General features: G+C 41.1%; 1 protein-coding gene across 2 annotated transcripts in view; it reads right to left on the bottom strand.

Annotated features, from left to right (window-relative positions):
- The window catches only part of RNF38 (ring finger protein 38), a 154,533-nt gene that overhangs the window by 70,828 nt on the left and 65,521 nt on the right, over positions 1–18,184 (bottom strand). For both annotated transcript variants that reach the window (XM_075931273.2, XM_075931272.2), the window contains exon 2: positions 6,462–6,532. In XM_075931273.2, coding sequence (XP_075787388.2) covers positions 6,462–6,532 — 71 coding nt within the window. The remainder of the gene's footprint in view (positions 1–6,461; positions 6,533–18,184) is intronic.

Here is an 18,184-nt window from a genome sequence, read left to right as displayed (position 1 = left end):
AAATTTGATTTGTCCTTTTCATATGTGTTCATTTTTTTTAAATTGTATCCTTTGGTATATATGGTTGTGACTATTTTCTTCCACTGTTTGATCTGAGGAAGTGGGTCTGGCCCAAAAAAGCTCATCATCTAATAAACCATCTTGTTAGTCTTTAAAGTGCTACATAGTCCTGTATTTTGTTTCAGCTACACCACACTAACACGGCTCCATTTCTATCCTCATTACAGTTCTAGCTTCTTAATTAAAATTCTTGTCCCGTCCGTCCGTCCCCCCCACTTCCAAAATAACAAAATTAAAACCCCTATATAATTAGATCTCAAAATGCTGCCTGAAAAGAGGGGAGATAACAAAATTAGAGGGAAGCTTAGTTATTTTGTGTATGTGCACCAATGCGTGTGTGGATGTGCACCACCAATAGAAACACGTGTTGGCAGCTGTGGGCACTCTACCAGACTACTGGGTGGCACTTGAATCTGTCTTGGGCAGCTGCCCAAACACTCAGTTTACAGGGAACACTGAAGGAAAATGACATTGGAGGATAGGGACATAATTCAGAATGACCTTAGCAAGTTAGAGAAATGGTCGGAGGTAAACAGGATGAGGTTTAATAGAGAGAAATGCAAAGTGCTCCACTTAGGAAGGAACAATCAGTTCCATACATACAAGATGGGAAGCGACTGTCTAGGAAGGAGCATGGCGGAAAGGGATCTAGGGGTCATAGTGGACCACAAGTTGAATATGAGTCAACAGTGTGATGCTGTTGCAAAAAAAGCAAATATGATTCTAGGTTGTATTAACAGGTGTGTTGTAAGCAAAACTCGTGAAGTCATTCTGCCGCTCTACTCTGCACTAGTTAGGCCTCAGCTGGAGTACTGTGTCCAGTTCTGGGCGCCACATTTCAAGAAAGATGTGGAGAAATTGGAAAGGGTACAGAGAAGAGCGACAAGAATGATTAAAGGTTTAGAGAACATGACCTATGAAGCCAGGCTTCATGAACTGGGCTTGTTTAGTTTGGAAAAAAGAAGATTAAGGGGGGACATGATAGCGGCTTTCAAATATCTAAAAGGGTGTCACAAGGAGGAAGGAGAAAATTTGTTCCTCTTGGTTTCTGAGGACAGGACAAGGAGTAATGGGCTTAAAGTGCAGCAGGGGAGGTTTAGATTGGACATTAGGAAAAAATTCCTAACTGTCAGGGTGGTCAAATATTGGAATAAATTGCCAAGGGAGGTGGTGGAATCTCCCTCTCTGGAGATATTTAAGAACAGGTTAGATAGACATCTGTCAGGGATGGTGTAGACGGAGCTTGATCCTGCCTTGAGGGCAGGGGGCTGGACTCGATGATCTCTCGAGGTCCCTTCCAGTCCTATGATTCTATGATTCTATGATTACTTTGTAAAGAGGTAACCTGCTGACAACTAGCATGGTTTTGAAGTGACTCAACGGGCACCAGTGTATCTAAAGTACATTTCACTGTGCTCTATTGTATGAATAGTGACGTGAAATTAAGTCAGTGTAGACTGCCAACTTCCTACAGCATCAAACATACCCATTTCCTGCTCCCCTTTCTCACAATGCAGCAAAACGACTGTTTCTTGGGACATCCCCTCCAGTCCATTGGCATCACACCATTTCGATTCCCACCATAGTCACTATCAAGTCAAACACTGCATGAAGAACACTGCAATGAGCTTTAAAAATTGGGATCATTTAAGTCAGTGTTCCTAAAGTGTGTGGCTTGACGGACTAGCTGGGTGAATGAAGATGATATATCAATTAGGATGTGAGGAATGAGAGTGGTTTAGTTTTCTTGAAAGGTGGCTTAGCTTTCAATAGTTTGGGAAGCATTTTCTTAATATATCGCTTTCCCTTTGTTCCTATACAGGAAAGCACTGTACAAAAATACAACATGTGTATCTCCCTCAATAAACCAAGATATACACATTGTCTCTCACACAGAACACATAACTCGTGTAATGTGCTTCAGTCTAATGTATACAATCCTTGTAATTTTTGTTAGCTATATAAAGTATTTCCCAATCCTCCCACTTCAAGGAACCATTACTAAACAATATTTTAAATTTGTCTTCACCTTTCAAAGCACAAGGCAACGAAACCTGGCTATTTGAATCAGGTCAGTCATTTAATTTAGAAAGATGTACAAAACCACCTTTTAATTTACAGACCCAAGTCATTTTACGGGACAGTAACAGTTGAGCTCTACAATGAACTGAAATGTCAGAACACTTAATAAGTCAAGTGAAGACATAAGGTGCCAGAAGCTACTGTTATAGACACAATCTCATTTTCCCAGTCTTCCATCATTTCTTTCGAGACACTCAAATGTTTTTTCTTCCCTCAAGGTTTCTTTTCACATCAGTAAATGTTACTCTTAGATTGCCATGCATTTCTATGAAAAATCAGGATAGATGCGGTGGAGAGGAAGATATCTTGCATCGTTAGTGGGGGATAATGTATTTTAAAAGGTATTTCTAGATCTCTCTTGGTCTGTTCATCAGCAAATCCATTTTCTTTATTTAAAAAAGTCTGCCTATGACATGCATCCACTGATCTGGGATGTTCAAAATCCACAGAATTGGGGTTCAACAGCACTCTCAGTTATTGCCCTTCTTTCTTTTAATTAAAAAAACCCTCTCTTTATATTATAAGTAAACTGAAGTGAGTTTCTGAAACTAATTTGTCAACTAAAAGAACCTTCAAACAGCTGTATCCATGCAACACTATGTACACAGTTGTACTCCAAAGAGAATGGCACAACTAACTCCCTCCATGTCTTTTGTGAGAAACATAACACTACATCATGATATTTGTATCATCAACATTAAAAATGCTATCATGGCAGTCAGGTAATTCTGTTAACCTTTCACCCAACCTTAACTGTGCCCCATGGTGTATTATAACATCGTAGGAGTTGGCTGTATTAAAAAAGAAACACTCAAAATACACGTCAAGCCTTCTTTCTATTGGCAACTCTCAAAGTTCCTCTCAGCTTGCACCCTAGTTATCTCTCTCTCTTGAGTGACTCCCAACTCCCTTATATTCAGACAGGTTACGGGGCACTTGTAACAGTGGGTCAATGAAACACATAACCATTTGCCAGCAGACTCACCATCTGATAACAGAGAGGCTCCCAGGCAAACACTGCCCGCCAGCAAGCACGTACTGCAGACCATTATGTTCCCATCTGCTGAGGGTACAAAGCTAGCATTCAGCAACTGAGACAGCCAACCCAGCTCACAGATAAGAGATACTCCTCAGGTTTTACATCGATGTGTGTAAACTCCATTCTAATAACATTTCCAAAACCCCACCAGAAAAAACAAAAAAAACCCTGGAGGATATCCGCAATTAAAATGACAACAGTAGTAAATAGTTCACCTCTGTATGCAAGAGAATCAAATCAATAAAATGAAGAGCAAAGTACTGTCTGCCAAACCTGCATAGGAAATGGAAAAGAAGGAGGAAGCCCAGCAAGAAGAGAGAGTTAATTAAGACTTGCAGGAAAGAGATGATTATTTAAAAAGTGGGGGGGGAGGGATGACTTGAGTAGAACAGGAAGAGCTTTTACAACAAGAAGTCAGGTAAAGGGAAATACTAGACAGAAATAAGAATAATACTGATAATTTATATATTGCTTTCCATGAGTAGATCATAGTGCACCTCACAGGAAGTATCATTCCTATTTTGCAAATAAGTAAGTAGGCCCATTAATACATTAGAATTCTGTAATGGATTAAATGAACTGCTTTTTAAGCCTGAATATGCGCAGCTCTGGTAGCTTAACCCCTGCTTCATCCAGGTAGAATGTGAAGGATATTCTTGAGATTAGAAGTTTAGAGCTTTCTCTGGTGAAATCTCCAGATCCATACTTTTTAAAAAAATGCACGATGAGGAAGATATGACCCCTAGAATTCTGCATCTGTTCTGCGTCCCCTAGTATCAGAAGGATAGTTAAACTGAAGCAAATGCAGTGAAGAGCAGCATGGTTCTTTAAGGTCTGGAGAACTCATTTGAAGAGGGAGTGAAAGATTAGGTATCAATTGGGAGACATAAAATCTTAGCTATTTGAAGGATGTAGGCACCAGGGAGGGAGCGAAATTCATTAGGTGGTATGAGAGGCCATGAACTATTATTACCTCATGTTAGTATTTAGAATACTCTCAATCAGGGGTCAGATTTGAGGTTGGGTGTTTCTAACAAAATAAACTGGACAGATACAGACAGGTGCGCACACACCCCTGCGTAAGCTTGAAAGGCTGTTTCTTCCACTCCCAGAAGCTGGTCCAATGCAAGAAATTACCTCATCCATCTTGTCACTCTCATATTCCAGGACCAAAACACAGCTACAACTAGGGATGTAAAAGGTTAACCAGCCACCTGGTATGCATTATCCTTACCGGCATGCTTACCTAGTAGCCAGTTAACTGGAGGGTCAGGCACGGCAGGAACAGCCCTCCTTAGTTAACTGGTTAAATGATTCAAATTATCTCTCTCTCTATATAAAAAAGTTTTTCCCTGCTGGAAAACATCACGTCATCAGTGTCAACAGACTCTCCCAGTGAAGCCAAAGTGGCCGGGGGGGAGTATAGGCGAGCATAGCGAGCAGAGGGCGCAGACCCCTAGTATTGTTTAACCTGTTAACTTTAATGGGTTTTCACATCCCTAGCTACAACACTGCAATCACACTCCTTCTCCTATTGCCAACAAAAACAGATAGACCAGCAGCAGCATGAAGGATCGAACCACCGGATATAACAAAGAGGAGACATTCTCATTCACTCTCTCATATTAATATTTATATATTTTAGAGCATGTCTGCCTGCGAGTCCGTTTGTTCAAGAACTTCTCCTAAACAGTAAGAACTAGGGCTACCAGATTTGGTAGGCAGCCTCCTCTTCTCATAACTTAAATCAAGGTCAGGGTCTGGTTGTGCCAGGACAACTGGAAACCCCCCAGGGAAAGGACTGTTTTCCATGGCATGGAAAGGGAGGGGCTGCTTTCGGAGGGGCATGATATGAGAGTGGCCATTGGGAGCAGCAAGCCAGCAGGGGAGAGCTATCCTGCAGAGTGCCCACTGGGGGCAGATGCATCACCAAGGGAGTGATCAGCAGGGCTGGGGCTCCGCCATCTTGTCTGCCAGCACACTAATAAATAGTCCTCCTACCCAAAACCCTTCCCCCCGATCCTGGCCATTGGCCACAGCACTGGGGGAGGGGACAACATGTCCCTGGTCCCCAGACTCCTGAACCCCTACTCCACACACATTCCCAAGGCCCTGCCCTGAAGGAGCCAGGCAACGCTGGGTAAGTCTGCTAGCATCAATATAATTTGAAGCTGTTAGAGTAAAATGTCTAAGTTTTAAAGGCAACTCACACACTTGAAAATGAAGTCAGGGAAAATAATTGTCCTAACTTGACTTCAATGCACAAGTGCAGACCCAAACGGAATCTTGAGCCAATCCTGGCATATTCTGCTGAGTATTTTTGTCCAACATTTGCATAATTCTAAAGAGGCTTGCCTATGCCACACCCCTGAAGACTGGCTCCAGTGCAAACAGGTCTCTGTCTAGATTTGGAATGCTTCTCCCAAATTCTGTATTTAATTAAAGGCTGAATTTAGAACATATGGCTCCCATCCCACTCTTATCCAAAAAGGAGCTTATATACAGTATTCACAGCTATGACAATGTAGTACTTATACACTATGTAGTGGTCCATAATTATTGTACTCTGACTGGGACATGAACATTTTTAAAGGCAAACCCACCTGCCCCCCCTAGTCTGACTTGACAATGATCCAATCCACACTTCATCTTTTTGTATTCTAGGCATGTATCATTTATACAGCTGATCCAACCCCTCCCGCCAAAATATTTTTAACAAAAATACCAATGAACATCTTTATTAAACTAAAGCCAGTGCACGACATGATCTCCCACCAAAAGGTCAGGAAAACACGTGCAAACTGCCAGGTAGAAAGTGATATGCTGAAGCTATAGTGTGGAAAAAATAAATTCCCATCTCCAAAACATGAGATGGGTTGGGAAAACCTAGAGCACAGATGGAATGTTCTTCTCAGCATGCTACACCAGCTCAAACTTCACAAGTCACAAAGTGACAGTAATGAGACATTATTGCTGTATATAACAAAGCCAATAGGGGAATCACCACCCATTATTACCTGTGGGTGTCAGTATGGCAAGCCAGAAAAATTGAGAACAATAAGGGAATGGAAGTAGGGGAAAAAAAGATTACAAGAGGAGTCTCCTTAATCAACTAAAAGATCATCTCAAGTGAAATATACATGTACTTAAAAAGACCAGAGATATTTCATTTAAAGTTAGCTTTTGGCTCTGGAAAACAACCACTAGTCTATAAAAGAAATGCAATCTGCAAAAGAATGACATGCACCTTCCCTCAAGGGGAAATTTACACAGATCTCACCTTGTCACTGTCATCATTACAAATGTGGTCTTGATGGATTGACTGGCATTGGAAGGAAGCACCAGTACCACCTAGAAGAGAAAAGAGAATGAAGGGAAAAAAATAATTAGAATTGGAAACCCGAGCTGAAGGAATACTAAAAATAAATACAGACAAGTGTAGGAGCCAGAAATTCTTTCACACAGCAGAGAGATTTAGTTGCCAACATCTATGTCAGACAGCTCTCATATTTAATTCTGATGATGGGCTAAGCAGCAGAGACATTTATTCCTATGTGCCAGAGATATCGTCTCCCAGACTTTCTTTAAAACATTGTAAAAGAACAAAATTAGCAGTTGTTCATTAATCCAAAACAAAACATATGCCACAATGCTGCAAAATACACGCACCCAAACATAAGTCAAGAAGATCTACACTCTCTACTCTAACACCCCCCTCTACTCTGCAACCCAGTTATTAACACAATGGATAGGTGACCCTTTGGGGAAGAGACACTATTTCCACGTATTAAGACAACTTACAATAGCTAAGATCAAGAAGCAGAGAATCATCATTTTATTGATAATATTCTTGTTCAGGCTGGAATTCTCCCCTCCCCCAAACAGCTTCATGCAAGTCTTTTCTATCTATATTCTTATATGTGACAGGCTACTGAGTAATGCATCAACCCTGCAAGGGCTTGATACTGAAAGACCACAAGACTCGTGAATGAGAGGGAAGGGGCTACTCGAGTTCATCCTAATATGGCTTTTTGTGAATAGCAAAATCTGACCTCCTTGTACAGTACAAGCAAAGTTTTGTGAAGTCTTTATTTCATGCATTTGTTTCCTCCATGAAAGGAACATGGTAACATTCCCAGCAATGTAATCTGGCTTAGCAAAAAGAGTAAAAGACTCTGCTGATGTCCCCTTTTTATTTTTTGGAATTTAATAAAGCCAAATTAAAATATATAACAGTGACTGACAACATGCAAACACAATTTTATTTTAAAAATTGCTCTAACTCATAAGCCCACAAGCACATATTAAGTTTGCAAATACAAATGAAGGTTGTCAAGTTACTCTTTTAGTAAGCCAAGGGTAATCATTCCTTTCCATTCCCTTCTATGCTATCCTTAGAGTGACATTATTCTAGTATGCCTTACCCAGACATTTAAGTATTTTATTCTACTATAATGTAAAACATTAGTGCCAAATTATTTTTCTTTTTGATCACTGACCTAGGATAAAGGTTTGGAGTGACAAAATAATTTGTTCTGATCCACTTAAGTATTTTCTCTCTCCTATAGCTCATAACATCAGACTATTCTCAACTTCAATGCCAACATGATTTTAGCAGAAGTTTCCTGGGACTGCTAGAGTTGAGATACACACTTTATACCTTTGGAAAACTGGGGGTTCTCAGCTATATTGAGATAGCACAAATGATCAGATTTTATTTTTTAGCAGTTTCAGTCTGAAGAACTGCTGAGTCATGCTGGAAATGAAGTGGGCAAAAACTGAAGATGGTAACCAGAATTATTAGAAGTCTGAAACAGTTATCAACATGCAAATGAATACATATACTAAGCCTGTATGTGATAACAGTGGACAAAAATTGCTTTTCCCAATATGGAGCAAGAAACTTAATAAAGAAAGGAAAGAGTTCCAATCAAGAGTAAGGTTCGAAATAATGAGGTCAATTCAGTCAGGAAAGAGGAGACCCACTTCTAGCAGCTGATGTGGATGTGTGAACACCAAGAGAGCTGGTGGCCAAGCTCTGTGACTTTATCCTCACACACAACTATTTCAGATTTGGGGACAATTTATACCTCCAAACCAGTGGCACCGCTATGGGCATTCACATGGCCCCACGATATGCCAACATTTTTATGGCTGACCTGGAACAATGCTTCCTCAGCTCTCGTCCACTAGCGCCCCTCCTCTACTTACTCTACGTTGATGACATCTTCATCATCTGGACCCATGGGAAGGAGGCTCTAGAAGAATTTCACCATGATTTCAACAGTTTCCACAACACCACCAACCTCAGCCTGGACCAGTCTACACAAGAGATCCACTTCCTGGACACTACAGTGCAAATAAGTGATGTTCACATAAACACCACCCTATACCGAAAACCTACTGACCGCTATGCCTACCTACATGCCTCCAGCTTCCATCCCGGACACACCACACGATCTGTTGTCTACAGTCAAGCATTAAGGTACAACCGCATTTGCTACAAGCCCTCAGACAGAGACAAACACCCACAAGATCTTCACCAAGCATTCTTGAAACTAGAATACCCACCCGAGGAAGTGAGGAAACAGAGTGACAGGGCCAGACGTGTACCCAGAATCCTCCTGCTACAAGACAGACCCAACAAAGAAAATAACAGAACACCACTGGCCATCACCTACAGTCCCCAGCTAAAACCTCTCCAACGCATCATCAGTGATCTACAAGCCATCCTGGACAACGATCCCTCACTCTCACAGACCTTGAGAGGCAGACCAGTCCTCGCCCACAGACAACCCACCAACCCAAAGCAAATTCTCACCAGCAACTATACACCATACCACAGTAACTCTAACTCAGGAACCAATCCCTGCAACAAACCTCGGTGCCAACTCTGCCCACATATCTATACCAGCGACACCATCACAGGACCTAACCACATCAGCCACACCATCACGGGCTCATTCACCTGCACATCTACCAATGTAATATACGCCATCATGAGCCAGCAATGCCCCTCTGCTATATACATCGGCCAAACTGGACAGTTCCTACATAAAAGAATAAACGGACACAAATCAGATATCAGGAATGGTAATATACAAAAATCTGTAGGAGAACACTTCAATCTCTCTGGACACACAGTAGCAAATTTAAAAGTAGCCAGCCTACAACTAAAAAAAAAAAAAAAAAAAAAACTTTAAAAACAGACTTCAAAGAGAAACTGCTGAGTTACAGTTCATCTGCAAATTTGACACTATTAGTTTAGGATTAAACAAAGACGGTGAATGGCTAGCTAACTACAAAAGCAGCTTCTCCTCTCTTGGTGTTCATGCCTCCACATCAGATGCTAGAAGTGGGCCTCGTTCACCCTGACTGAATTGACCTTGTTATCTCTAACCTTACTCTTGATTGGAACCCTTTTTTTATGCCCAGAGCTCCACAAATAATACAATCTACTCGCCTATGGCGAGTAGATTGCAACCCGGAAGAGCTGGGTTCGGGTGATCTGCGCATGCGCAGATCGCCGGACAGCGCGGCTGGCGAGCAGGGCTCACCGCGGGTTCTGCGAGCCCTGCTTATGCCTGTATATTTATACCTGCCTCTGGAATTTCCACTACATGCATTTGACGAAGTGGTCTTTACCCATGAAAGCTTATGCACTAATAAATCTGTTAGTCTATAAGGTGCCACAGGACTTCTCGTTTTTGCAGATTCAGACTAACGCGGCTACCCCTCTGATACTTAATAAAGGTAAAGAAAAGTCTAATCTGGAAGCTATGTCGTCACTCTGCTTCATGCCCAGAACTTCTCTTAGCCCCTTTCCTCCTGCTATAGTTTTGAAGGATGGTGCACAGATTCCTGCTTTGAACGACTACTCCAAGTCATTTCACAACCACCCTTCTTAATAGAGCTCTGAAAGCCACAATCTGCTCCAGCCATAAGACGATCCCTCAGAAAGCTTGTAAGCCTGCTTAAAAAAACCACAGGAAGATAGCCAGAAGTAACTGCTACTACAGGATCTCTCTAGACATCTTTCCTGTTATCAAGACTTTCAGAAAAGTCACATTTCCTTGTGTATCATTCTTCTCTACAGTGACTATTTTACCTCCTTTTACTTAAGCATATGCAGTGTTTAATTGCATTCACATTACACTAAGAAAAACAAGGAATTTCCAGAAGAGGAAAAAGCAGACTACAAAAGATTCGGTCCCCTCTCCCATTCTTTCACCCACACTCTTAAAGCAGAATATGTTCTTGTCGCTTATGCAGCCGTGCACCCAGAATATATAATGGTCTGTATTTTCACAGCAATTGCTTCTGCTATTATGCCACAGGAATTTTAATGACTTGGGGTTTTTTAGGTTTCCCTTCTTTTACCATTTTTACATATTCTTCTTTTCTTATGATCTAGCAAAGCGTATGGAAAAAGCAGTATGCTATTGTACAGTCTCCACCCAAACAGTCAGTGAAAACAGTTGAGCCCTACCCAATACTTGGCCTCTGGATGTTGTTCATTGATGGAACAAGGCCAATTCACATCGTTTTAGAATTGAATCACATCACTTACAGACTATCTAACTTTACCACAGCTACTGGGAAACAGTTCATGTCATGGTTACATATAAATACTGTTTTGGGGATTTCCAAGTTTCATAAAATTTCCAGTTTTGCTGGCCAGAATATTAACGTTTCACATGCTGGCTGAACACAATTAAACTGGAGAAAAAAACCCACCACTTTAAAGCACATTTCCTCATCACCTAAACTCGCTTTTCATCTAAACAAAAGCATTCTTTCTCCACCACAAAACAAAACCACACACACTAACATTCTTGCAAGAAACTTAACTACATCTACAAGAAAATTCTGCTAAGATGCCCATCTCCCCTTATTTACTGGAACAAAGTAGGCTGCCCACTGTGTTCTGAAAGGTACTGTTAAACATTTGTCCAAAAACATCATATGCTTATAATTTCTCTTCTCCATGTTTGTGTTCTCCTTTAAATCTGACATATTTGTTAAGTTAGCTTTTGATGCATAGTGTCAGAAGAGCAGAACTACTTTTAATGCGTTAACTACGCAAATACGCTTTAAACGGTGCTGTAAAGCAAGCAAACTCCGGGTATGTACTCTGTTCAGAAGGCAATTTACTTAGGTTCATTTTTTATACTCATGACATATCTGGCTACTTGATCCAAGCGGGTTGCCCCTTATGCCACTGCAAATCCTGTTGCAGGATCAGAGCCTGAGTTTATTGGTGTGAAATTTTACTTTACTAATGAATATTATTTTTGATGTCTTGAGCATCTGAATGAGTTGCAAAGATCTCTTAATTTTCAAATAAAAGAAAAGCATTTAAGATGACCTCTTGAACATCACACACACGCCCTCTCATCCCCTTCCCCGAATGCAACAAGTTTGAAAGTTTACATGGTCCAGGGAATATTTTCCTTTAAAATTGACTGACACACTCTCTCTCTCCCCGCCCTCCCCCCAGGATGGGGCAAACTGTTGACAGGTAGAATACTAGTCAAGTTAAAAATAACTTGAAGAAGGTCCCAGAGAAGAGCAACAAAAATTAACAACGGTCTAGAAGATATGACCTATGAGGGAAGACTGAAAGTACTGTGTTTGTTTAGTTTGAAAAAGAGAAGACAGAAAGGACATGATAGCAACTTTCAAGAACTTAAAAGGTTGTTGTGAGGAGGAGAGAGAAAAATTATTCTCCTTAAACTCTGAGAAGACAAGACACAATGGGCTTAATTTGCAGCAAGGGAAGTTTAGGTTGGGCATTAGGAAAAACTTCCAGTCAGAGTGGTTAAGCACTGGAATAAATTGCCTAGGGAAGTTATGGAATCTCCATCACTGGAGATATTTAAGAGCAGGTTAGACAAACACTTATCAGGGAAAGTCTAGATGATGCTTGGTCCTGTCATGAGGGCAGGGGACTGGACTTGATGATGACAAGATTTCTTCTAGTTCTAGCGTTCCATGATTCTGTAATTTTTTTTTAATAATCCTAAATTTTAATCCCCAAAATTTGCAGGAAAAAGGGCAAAAAATATGATGGATCCTCTTTATTCTGCCAAATATATATTATATACACAGACTGAATGGCATATGAACGTAACCATTAAACCCAGATAAAAAGGGGTCAAAGCAGTATTTTGGTTTTTGGCTTGAGCTTACAAAATTGGCATCAGTTACCTTTTGGAGACTAGGCAGGGGAAAGGGGGAGCCGATTTTTAGTTTTGTATATTGAGAACATGACGACCCAGCTGCAAGAGACTTTTTAAGACTAATAGCATCTGTACTCACAACAAGGCTCTGAAGTGACCCTAAATTCACACACCTGGTTGATAATATTCTGGCCTGTCTGGGGAATATGGATGAAATAAGAGCACAGCCTTACTTAAGATGGCAAGAAACTGACCTCCCTATACTGAAGTGTCAGATATTCTGAACATGACACAAAGTAACGTTTGTTGGCTTTAGTGCTTTTTTACAGGGAAACTGGAGGGCCAGGGAACGGACAATGGCATGAGGAGCTTTCCAGCTTTAGGCTCACAGTTCTTGTTGTGCCTAGGCTGGCAGCCAATCGGAGGGCCATTTGATGGCTGGTGTAAAGTGAGTTGGTGGTTTCAGTCTAGGATGTGCGTTCCAGGATGAGGGCTGTGTGGACTGAGCGGGTCAGGGTAAATGCTTATCACGTGGCAATGGCAGTGAAGCCGGACTACTGCTGCCCACGTTACTCCAGTTCTATGGCCAGGAGTCTGCCAGTTCTGAAACATGCCATCTAGCTTAATGAGCAGATTTATGTTTACTCTTAAATAACTACACAAGCTGCTATTTTCAGAGACAGATGTTTTTACCTGGCCAGGTCAAAGACAAGGAATACCCTTTTCCAGGAGATTTTTAAATATTGAAATGACTTTTTGTTGTATGTATGATTAGTTTTATGTGTTTACTTATTTAGAATGTTTTATATGCATGTGTATATACCAGGGATGCCAGAGTTTAACCGCTCAAATGGATAACCAATAGGAATTAGCTTATCCGTTAGCCTTAGCAGTTATACTCCCAGCCACCGCTGGCAGCCTGTGAGTCTAGCAGCCTGCAAAATGTTTCACTGGGTAGCAGATTGAAAAAAAAAATGAGTTACATGGTTAGGTTTTTTTTTTTTAATTTGTACATCCTAAATATATACCAAGTACACTGTATCAATTGGCATGCAAATTCCTAGCCAATTTCTCACATTTTCATAAGTTGATAGACCAATACCATCACAGAGTCAGCTCAAACATATACATGCCACACTGCCCGGTATGGAATCATGTAACAAAAGACCCTCATAAGAATGGCCAGGCTGGGTCAGACCAAAGGTCCATCTAGTCCAGTATCCTGTCTGCTGACAGTGGCCAATGCCAGGGGCTTTAGGAGGAGTGAACAGAACAGACAACCATCAAGTGATCCACCCACTGTGGCCTATTCCCAGCTTCTGACAAACAGAGGTTCAGGATACCATCACTGCCCATCTTTGAGAAGTCATTGATGGACCTATCCTCCATGAATTTATGTAGTTCATTTCTGAACCCTGTTATAGTCTTGGACTGCTCAAAATCCTCTGACAAGGAGTTCCACAAGTTGACTATGTGTTGAGTGAAGAAATACCTTGTTTTGTTTGTTTAAAACCTTCTGCCTACTAATTTCATTTGGTGACCCCTCATTCTTGTGTTGAGAAAAAGAAAAATACTTACTTTCTTCACACCAGTCATAATTTTATAGAACTATATCATATCCCCTCTTCGTCATCTCTTTCCAAGATGAAAAGTCCCAGTCTTATTGTCTTCTCATACACAAGCCATTCCACATCCCTAATCTTTTTTGTTGCCCTTATCTGAACCTTCTCCAATTCCAATATCTTTTTTGAGATGGAGTGACCACATCTGCACGCAGTATTAAAGATGTGACTGTACCATGGATTTACACAGAGACAATATGACATTTGCTGTCTTATTCTCTATCCCTTTCTTAATGATTCCCAACATTGTTACTTTTTGACCGCTGATGCTCACTGAGGGGATGGTTTTAAAGAATTAGCCACAATGACTGTAAGACCTCTTTCTTGAGTAGTAAGAACTAGTTTAGATTGCATTATTTTATATGGATAGTTGGAATGTTTTCTAATGTGCATTACTTTATATTTATTAACATTAATTTAATCTGCCATTTTGTTGCCCAGTTTTGTGAGATCGCTTTGTAACTCTTCACAGTCTGCTTTGAACTTAACTATCTTGAATAGTCTTGCAAATTACTAGTAGTCTGCAAATTTTGCCACCTCACTATTTACTCCTTTTTCTTTGATAGACATGTGGAAATAAACAGAGCTAAGAGTGCTGTGAGAAACTCTCTTGATATTCCATTTACATACCTTTTTTTGCACTACCATGTATTATGGATGGATAAAATTTGTGATGGAACAAGTCAAAAGAATTAAATTTAAAAGAAGGTGAATTGATTCTGTTAAGAACTGGGCCTACCTGTGTTTTTCTTTTAAGAGCAGTTCAGCACAGGTACAGCTCCAGGGTATAGTACTGTGATACTACTGGAACAATTCAGAAATGTCACATGCAAGATCAACATCAAAATGCACTGGCCAGAGGCAGGCAGCAGAGATGTCATAAATTCTTGTTTGCTTGCTGCACATGCATGATAGGAATCCAGAGACTGAGAAATTCATCCAAATGCACTTGAAGGATTAATACATTCTGAAATCAGGGAGCACTAGGGTAGTCACAGAAGTATGAAAGCCAAAGCAAGCTCCCTAGAATTCTACTGAAGACATCTAATTATCACTGATGCAGAGGGCCCACATTTTTCTATTTTCCTCTTGCTAGTGCCTCAGAAACTAGCTATGATGAATCTCAGAACATATATAGAATTTTATGTTAGTTACAGATTAGATCCAATTAATTTGGAAAAGTCCTCTAAGCCACCCCACTCTGATGCACTGAAAACTACTTTCTACAGTAGTATCCTTAATATCACTAAGAAAGACCAAGAGAAGCTTTTATAGCTTGGAGCACAAAGAGGTAGAGATGTAGGGTAAAAACAGAGGAGAAAAGTAGGGAAAAATACAATGAAGTCATCATAAGCCTCCAATGTACATCTGTTTCTAACCAAGAGGCAAACCACCAACACCATTCCCAAGCTACAGAAAAGTATGGTTTGTTTTTGCCCCCGTAACATTATATTTGTAACTTCTGTGTCCTACAAACACATCTTCTGGCTGTGGATTGTTCAGCAAACATGAGAAATGTGCACGCACACAATGGGAATGGTTTTTGCTAATAATATATTGAATTTACCATGCAGTTTATTTTATCACTGCTGATAAAAACCTGGGAGGATGCGAGAGAGAATTTAAGTCATAATTCATAGTCGCCCTTACTTATCTTAATCTTTCCTCATGGAGGGTATAGCGAGCATACCCCAGAGAAGCGAGAAAAAACTGCACATTAAATGCAGTCCTAGAACAGAAGGAAATGTAACAGGGCAAAAAGCAGATTTTCTAGTTTCTGGAGTAGTTTCTCTCATGAAAAAAAACCAACAACTCATCTTTCACTAGAGCAGTGACTCCCAACCTTTTCCAGCATACAGGCCCCTTTTCAATCCATTACAGCTTTCCAGAACACCACTCCCTGCCCCAACAATATAGCTGTGCCTGCAGCCTGCACATTCCTCAGCCCGCACTGCTTCCTGGGCCACGTCCCTCAGCCCACTGGGGAAGCAGCGTGGGCTGAGGGACTTGCTGGCTGCTGTCATGGAGCTTCTTAGCTCCCAACTTTCCGGATCCCCTACAGTATTGATGTAGACCACTAGGGGTCCACGGCGCACAGGTTGGGAACCACTGCACTAGAAGAACAAGTTACTAGTTGAGAAACAGCTTGAAAGCTCTGATACACTAGTAAATCCAACAACCTGATCATTTCTTAGTAGGTGCCATTCCACACATGCATAATTTATTAGCAAAACAGTAATTCTTCACCGGACAGGGAGCAGAATCTGATATTTATTGTCTTCACACACAATTATGAATAAAAGCTACTTTATGTTGGTACTCACACAGGTGAAAGTCATATCCATGTAATTACGTGATAAATGATAAATTCCTGATGCAGTTTATTTCCAACCAACTCATCTTCCCAGGACTACGAAGCCGCATGTTCCAAACCTCTGGCTACATCTGCAAAGGAACATGGACCCTCCTGCATGAGCTCTTGTTGAGCTAGCATGCCAAAACCAACAAACAGTGGAACACTGACGGTAGTGAGCGGTACCCCTGGCTAGCTTACCCCCAAGCACTGACCCACAGGCAGATTTCTATTTGGGGCAGCTATTCCACACCACCATGGCCACACTACTCTTTTTAGGGCACTAAGTACATCAACTTGAGCTGGAACTCAAACCCCAGCTCCACGGTAGACGCAGCCTCTGAGCAGCTGCAAACAGCTGCCACGCAGAATGTAAAGTAATAGCCTGCCCGAGGAAATGTCCTGTTTTCTCCCTCATATGAATTCCTCCTCCAGCTTAGACTGTCCAAGGACTACCACAGGGTCAGTGACAGGTCTGCAATCCGATATCTGGTGATCCATCAGGGCTAAAAATGGCTGAGATACCATAAGACGGGAAGATTCAGGAATTTCCCATGGGACACATGGAACTTGTGCGTAGCCCTGACAGATCCTGAGATACTAAACCTTACGAATATGCCTACACTGCAGCTGGGAGTAAGCAGTCCAACCTGGACAGACTCACTCATGCTAGCAGGGCTCGAGTTAGTGCACTTCAATCACCAGTGTGGACGTGGCGGCTATGTAGGAGTCTGAGGGGGCTTGAGAGCCCAAGTGGCCACCCCCACATGGTTATTTTTAGCACACTAGCTTGAGTGGAGTTAACATGAGCCCACCTATTCGTACAGGGAGGCTCACCCTTATCTGCAGTGTGAACACAACCAAGCAGTCCAGAGATCCCAACTGTAATGGTTTTACTGTCTCATCTTGTGAAACTGGGTGCTTTTCTTAAAGATCCAACTTCTGGAGTGCTTTAATTACCTCAGAATCACAGCTTAACTCATATCTCCGGTCATCTGAAGAAGTCGACTATGCCCACAAAAGCTCATGATACCATCTACATGTTTTGTTAGTCTTTAAAGTGCTACCAGACCAGTTTTTGTTTAAGTTTATCCTGTACAGACTAATTCAACTACCCCCTGCAGCGCATTAAAAAAATGTATATTTCTGGCCCTTATGCTTGAAGAGAAAAGCTTGAAAACAGGAGGTTGGTGTATACCATAGGTTCCAAAACAAGGCAAAGGAAAGAAATCAACATGTATTATTTTTTTTTTAAATCATGCTATTTTAAACCAGTTTCATGATCTTCAGGAGGCCTATCTCCATTTTTCAGCATTCTGGGTTGGCAGTACCGAAAGTCATAACATAATTAAAAGGCACTTTAGGTCATTTGGGGGGGGGGTCTATATTTTATTAGTTATAACTGTCCCCCTATACAATCAGACTCAAAAGCCAAGGCTTGCTCCCTGATCTTTAAAGGAATTAGAAAATGAAAAATAGCAGCAAAAATGTTTCTGCGCTCTAACACTTCTAAAATGTGCTGGTTAAAATGGGGGCCAAACAAAGAACATACAGGTGTGGTATAGGTATAAAGGTTTTTTTGGCACTCACTTGGGAGTAATCTGCATTGCTCACTTCCAGCAAAACCGCAGGTATGTTATAGGGCCATCCTAAATTCATGCAGTTAAAACTATCACATTATAAAGAATGCCTTTATTTACTTCTCCTGTCATCTGGTTCTTAGTTCTGTGGCTATTATACCTTGGAGAACAACAGTATTAAATTAAAGGCAAAAACACCAACTTCCCCTTGGGGCAATGCAAAAAACAAACAAACATGGCTCTCAGTGTGATCTTATAAATATGGA

Source organism: Pelodiscus sinensis, chromosome 6, assembly GCF_052426305.1.
Source record: "Pelodiscus sinensis isolate ZL-2025 chromosome 6, ASM5242630v1, whole genome shotgun sequence".
NCBI classification, from domain to species: domain Eukaryota; kingdom Metazoa; phylum Chordata; order Testudines; family Trionychidae; genus Pelodiscus; species Pelodiscus sinensis.
Note: the sequence above shows the minus strand (reverse complement) of the source record. Positions and strands in the feature narration are given on the sequence as shown.